Source organism: Sinocyclocheilus grahami, unplaced genomic scaffold (assembly GCF_001515645.1).
Source record: "Sinocyclocheilus grahami isolate Dianchi unplaced genomic scaffold, SAMN03320097.WGS_v1.1 scaffold3.1, whole genome shotgun sequence".
Lineage (NCBI taxonomy): Eukaryota > Metazoa > Chordata > Actinopteri > Cypriniformes > Cyprinidae > Sinocyclocheilus > Sinocyclocheilus grahami.
In genome coordinates, this window is record NW_015505182.1 from 330,603 (window position 1) to 337,257 (window position 6,655).

At 36.8% G+C, this 6,655-nt stretch overlaps 1 protein-coding gene across 8 annotated transcripts in view; it reads right to left on the reverse strand.

Annotated features, from left to right (window-relative positions):
• plekha6 (pleckstrin homology domain containing, family A member 6) overlaps positions 1 to 6,655 on the reverse strand; it is a 104,960-nt gene that overhangs the window by 16,844 nt on the left and 81,461 nt on the right. For 7 of the 8 annotated variants that reach the window (XM_016240666.1, XM_016240452.1, XM_016240304.1 and 4 more), the window contains 3 exons: positions 4,429 to 4,628; positions 2,066 to 2,518; positions 654 to 1,152 (listed from right to left, as the gene is read on the reverse strand). In XM_016240666.1, the coding sequence (XP_016096152.1) occupies positions 654 to 1,152; positions 2,066 to 2,518; positions 4,429 to 4,628 (1,152 nt within the window). The remainder of the gene's footprint in view (positions 1 to 653; positions 1,153 to 2,065; positions 2,519 to 4,428; positions 4,629 to 6,655) is intronic. The other variant, XM_016240593.1, reaches the window with a different exon arrangement.

Consider the following 6,655-nt stretch of genomic DNA (forward strand, 5'->3'; position numbering starts at 1 on the left):
TCACTTTCAACATTTGATATGTTATCTATATTCTATTGTGAATAAAATATAAGTTTATGAGATTTGTAAATTATTCCATTCCTTTTTTACTCACAATTTGTACAGTGTCCCAACTTGTTTGGAATTGGGTTTGTATATAAATATATAAAAATGTATTCCCCTTGTTTTTCTTTTATAATATAATATAATATAATATAATATTCCTATATCAATCATACTAAACCACAATCATAGTAATTTAAAATCAGACACAAGAAAGGCAAGATCTGTCAGAATATACTGTATATATATTGTTTTTCTTTTATAATAGAATAGAATAGAATAGAATAATATTCCTATATCAATCATCAATTATATTACATTATTGTAAATGTCATAAGCATGCATGAGAAACAAAGTTTAAGAAAAATATAGCAATTAAAATCTGAAATAATCTGGAAATAATCATTCAAATGAAATGCTCTGGTTAAGTGGTCAGTCCTAAGGCAGAATAATTTGTAAATCTCATACGTAATTTAATGGCAAACTCGCGTTAAGACTGAAAAACAAAGTTTATGAAAGATATAGCAATCAAAATCTGAAATAATCTGGAAATAATCATTCAAATGAGATGCTCTGGTTATGGATACTTGGTAGTTTGACAGATGCTTTACCTTAGGTGAGCTCAGTGACCTGCGGAGCCCATAGACTGAGGGGTCCGCATATATTCCCTCCTCTCTGAGTCGGCCAGGTCCCCGATCAAACCTGACACTGGGCGATCGGGCAGGTGAGGCGAAGCTGTGTGGAGAGTAGGGTCCTCCCAATGAAGAGGAGGGTGAACGAGGGGCCGACCGCGAGCGGGGCTGTATGGAAAGTCGTCTCATAGAGTTCTGCGCTGAGTCCAACTGGGGGTAATAGGCTGGACCCTGGGGTCCAATCATCCACTGAGGGTCTCGAGGTTGACCATATAAGGGTCCATCTCGCAATGACCGCCTTCTCTCTTCCATGGTCCAGCGAGGAGGCGGTCGGTTGTATGCAGCCGACATGGAGCAGATGCTCTCAGGTCGCACACCAGGTGGGTAGAGGGGATAGTCATCTACATATGGAGGGCCATTATACACACCGTAATAGTCTGCTGACATAGCTCGGTTTACTGTGTAGTACCTGGATGGACTAAAAAGCAGTGGAATTATCATTAACAGAAAATTAAATAAAAATGTCAATAAAAATACACTACCATTCAAAAGTTTGGGGTCAGTAAGTTTTTATGCTTTGCTTTTGAAGGAAGTATCTTAGGCTCACCAAGGCTGCATTTATTTGATCAAATATATAGCAAAAACAGAAATATTGTGAAATATTATTACAGTTTCAAATAACTTTTCTATTTTAATATATTTTAAAATATAATTTAATTCTGTGACGACAATGCTGAATTTTCAGCAGCCATTACTTCAGTCTTCAGTGCCACATGATTAATCAGAAATCATTCTAATATGCTGATTTGATGCTTAAGAAATATTTATTCTTCTTATCAATGTTGAAAACAGTTGTGCAGAAATCTTCTGTAACGTTATAAAACTCTTTACTGCCACTTTGATCAATTTAATGCTTCCTTGCTGAATGAAAGCATTAATTGAAACAAACAAACAAAAAAATCTTACTGACCTTTACATTACTGGAAAAAAAAGAAAGTAAAATAAATACATTTGTAGAACTCCAAAAAGACTTAAAATAAAAATGACTATAAATTTTAGTTTTAGTTTTTGCAGCCCACTTGCATTAAAACTATACTGCAGAGAAATTAATGATTAAATTAAATTACTAATTAAGTTTAGTAATTGTACCTGTTTTATTTAGTTTAGTTTAACACATTAACAAAGTACTAAAATACTGTAATGAAACTAAAACTAAAATAAAAACCGAAACTGAAACTAAAAACCACTGAAAATATTAAAACTAAACTTAAACTAACATTCACAGAGTGAAAAGGAAACCAAAATAAAGAAATAAAATAAAAACTAAACTATAATAAGTAACCCTGCTGATAAGAAAAGGAAGAGGTTATGAAAGCAGACCTAGACCTCACCTGCGGCCGTCGTCTTGAGGCACCATGGCCCGCCGCTGGTTGACCCACTGCTGCAGCTGCGTCATGGAGGTCTTCCTCTGGGCGAGTCTCTCCGGTGCCGTCCTGGGCACAAAGCCTCTCCGCATCACCACATTCTCCTCAAGCGGCTCGCGCATGTCCCTCACATTCTCTTGGGACTGGTATCTTGAACCGTTGGGAGGACCATAGCTACCCCAGCCGTTGGGGTGATGGGGTGCCAGGACTCCTTTCTCCCCCATCCTGCCCCCTATATTAGGGGTAACTGGGGTCACTGGAGTGCTGGGCGTGGTGCCTCTGGTTTCTACACCGTTAAGCTCGTGTTTGACAGGCTCGTGGACATCTGGCCTCTGGCCGTTCTCTGCATGAGAGTTGGGCTCGAGACGTTTGGCTACCATGTCGTTTTCATCTGCTGCAGGGACGGGATCAGATTTATTTCTGCAGAACAGCAGGAAAGAGACAGACAAAACATATATAAAACACTATCATAAACAGTGCAATGCCTTTGATCTGTTTGATGAAATGTTTTTTATAAGGAGAGCACAGGACTGTTTGTTCCAGAGTATCAGGGTAGCAGCCTTAATGGTATGCGCCTGTGTTCCATCTGTGCTATTTTAGTTGTTGCTCTGCATAAATTTTCATCAGATCTGTCTTTGGCTGTTTGAAATATGCTGCTCTGACTCCACAAGTATCACACGTTTAAGATGTTGTCCAAAACCATGACATTTTTTTTCTACTGTAAAACACAAAAGTGGAATTTCTGAAGAACTACTATTTGTACTGAATGAAGGTCCATAAAAGCATTAAAAGAATTTCAAGGAAGTAGTCATTATGACTCATTTGCCACCTTTCAATTTGGAATATTTTTAATTCTTGGCATTGGCCAATAGGTTTTGTTGTTTGGCAGATAAGTTTAAACAAAAAACAGGACTTTTGTTTTAACAGCGCTGAAAACATGGTGCCTGAGTGCAGACGCAGAAAAAACATGGATGCACGTGAGTGAGCAACTTCAAACTATGCTACGCTATATTCAGTTGGCCACTATGTGGTCATATTATTATTGTCATATTTACTGTGTAGTAAATGTAAAATTGCCATTACCTGGTCTTTATCTGGTGTTGTTCGGTCATTTTAGACCGGAAATTTTTTTTCCCCAAAATTGTAAAAATCGCTACTTCATTGGAATGGTACGAAACTCTGTAACTTTTACGGCATTCACTATGTGACTAGAAAAAAAATCGTGGACTTGATTCGAAAAAGTTAAATGGTCTTAAAATGTGTTGTTCACGGTCAAAATTGACCACCATTGGAAATGAATGGGAAATACGCAAAAATATGAAAAATACAGAGATTTTTTTGTGTGTACAATCTACAAATCATGTATGATGCAGAAAAACAGGGCACAGCAATGAACGGGTGACACTCCAAAATAACAAGAGCGCAAAACAGACACACTTGACCCACCCCCCTCCCCCCACAGACACACATATATGAACTAGTGTGACTGCAATTCAAAACATGTTTCTGCAAATGTGTGAAATAAAATCAATAATTCAGCCACAATGCAGTAAAAACACAGACACCAAGGAAGGGGTTACACTCTAAAACAACAAGGAGTACAAAACACACTCAAACACACACTTACAGACACGCTATTATACTGTGTGGCTGTAACAATATGGCAATATTGAGCCAGAAGACTCAAATAAGAGGTTGAAATCAGACTGATTAATCTCTGATAAAGCATTCCTGTTCATTTGTGTTACATTCTTTTTTAACTTGGATGTTATATGTAATAAAAAAAAATTCTCTGTGTTCAGGTTTGACTGTAGTAAAATTAATGCATTTTACATATTGTGCATTAATTAATGTGCAATTAATGCACAATATGTAAATTATGTTGTGTAACTCCCTCTAGTGGGCATTTACCATTCAACATTGTTAAGTGAACACAACAACGGTGAACAAAGCAAGTGTGACTCCCAAATGAACAATGCCAGATGGTTAAGAAAAGAAGATTCCCAGTGCTCAAAGATTTTACACAGCAAGTTACTGGTACAGTACGTCCTGTTGGTTACAGTGTTTGCTTCCTTTTTTGTGAATTTTTTTTTAAAAGTTTGAAGAGGCCAAAATAAGAATACCACAAAGAATAAAGCATTTGCTATCTAAAGTATAAATCTTCTTTTCTAGGTGAAAGAATCATGCAGTTCGGAACAACAATAAGGTGAGTAAATGATGACAGAATTTTTATTTCAGAGTGAATTAAAACAGTTTTTTGCTCTGTCACGCTGGTTTTAGATACAAGAGTGGATTGTGTGTGAATTTATGTGGATTATAGATGTGTGTACCTGGATGTGGCTGGGATGTGGACCCTGGCAGCCTCACTCATGGCTTGGATCCACTCCTCCTGCTCCTTCTGGCTGTCTGCACTGAAGTAGTATGTACGAGTTCCTGTGTGCTCAACCTGCAAACAAAACGCAATACTGCCCTTTAAATCCTCACTTTCCTCTTCCTCCTCCTCCTCCTCTTCGTTGCTTTCGCACCACACCTGCAACAGAAAAAGAGACAAAGAGAGAATATTATTGGACTGTCCTATAGCCACTCCCATTGCGCAAGAACATAACTGTAAACCTGATACCACAAGGACAACAGAGCATGCAAAACAGATCCAGCAGAACTCATGCAAAATAGTCCATTCAATTGTTCATATGTACATGAGCAAGTAAATAAAAGCCCGCGAATGAAAGACCTGCTTAAAGGCATAAGCATAAATGCAGAATTATTAAAGTAATATTTTGCTTAAAGAAATAATTCACCCAAAAATGAAAATTCGCTTAAAATTTACTCAAGCTCAGGCCATCCAAGGTGTAGATGAGTTTGTTTTTTCATCAGAACAGAGTTAGAGAATTTTTGCAGATGAAGAAACAAACTAATTACATTTTGGATGGCCTGAGCTTGAGCAAATTTTCATTTTTGGATGAACTATTAATTTAAGGACTTTCAGAGAGCTAGACAGATGTTGGTAGGTGAAGTTGCAGTGCATGCAAACATAAATAGTCCATGCAATGACTTAATTTTCATGTGAAGTCAAATGTGTTGATATTTAATATGCAGTACAACACTGGAGAAATATGTGGCTCGGACATGCAGGTCAGACTCAAAATGATAGCAATTAAACGTTGAGCATTAGCTGACAGGTGACTTTCAAAAAGTAATTTAATCCAGTTTAATGATTGTATATAATGATTTTAGACTACAATATAGAAGTTTGAAGATACTTATGTACTTTTGTCAACATAATCATTACTGCCAGCTTGTTAGGAGCGTAAGCAGGTGAGTCTGATCTTGTCACTTGTCATGCAGTTGCAGTAGCAAAAAGAGGTGCTCTGAAATACCTACTAAATGTGGCTCTTCGACACATTGGAGAAAACTCACTCAGGGATCCTCAGAGACGGGGGGTATTGGGAACAGAGGAGAAAAGACTACATAAGGATGACTAGACCAAATATAAAGATCAACTTTAGGGGCAGGTTAGATGTGGTCAGGTTTATCATAATGGAGTGGACATGTGCATTAATATCCTGAAAGAATTGGCAGTTAGTAGAAATGTGGCTTTGTTGTGTTATTACATATACACAATATCAGCTGTTCAGCATACAGACAATGTAAAACCTTTGTGTGATCGTGCTACATTAAATAAGTAACACAACAGTTTACACACATGCACGCTGGTCAAAAACACTGCAGTACAGAACTTTACCTCATGGGGGCAATACAGAATAATTTAGAGTTAACTGTGGACTACATTCTGTAGTCAGTCAAGTAACAAACAGCAAACACAAAAAGGGAAATAATATATAGCAACAAACTTCAGATTCTACAAGCTAATTTCTCCTGTTTGGGACCTAATTTATGACTAGTGTCTGTAATTAAACTTTCCTATTAAGGGACAATAAAAACAATAATATAATAATAATTAATATAATATTTAGAAAATACATACAATAACAACTTTTACCTTTATAAGAGCTTTTTCTCCCCCTGTGCAAGTCAATTTATGTCCAATACAGGGACATTTTTGTCCATGCATTTTAAATATGGGGCCTTTTTGTTACCTTTGGTGGCATTTTTGGTCAATTTATGATGCAAAAAGCCCATTATACAACATCATATTTATTTATATCACCGAAATGACAGTTTGTGGAAACACACAGCAGGTTTTGAATGAAGAGTGTGTGTGACCACTGATGAAACGTGACACATCACTGGAAGCTACAATAATCTGACCATAACATTCAGTTGTAAATCAGGATTTCATCCAATGCCAATCCTCTGAATTAGTCTTGCATAAAACAAAGTGCACTTAGTCATCCGAGGGTGTGCCAAAATCAGTTTCATGCAATCTAATAGTTAACTACTCCACAAGACAGTTAGCTAACTGACACTTTAGACCATTAAGAAACAAACTGTATTTTTGAATAGACAAAACCTGATAAACAAGATTTGTTTTAAATACACAAGTTATAATCATTCTGTATTAATAAAAGTGTTCACATGTGAAATGTCTAGTAAGGA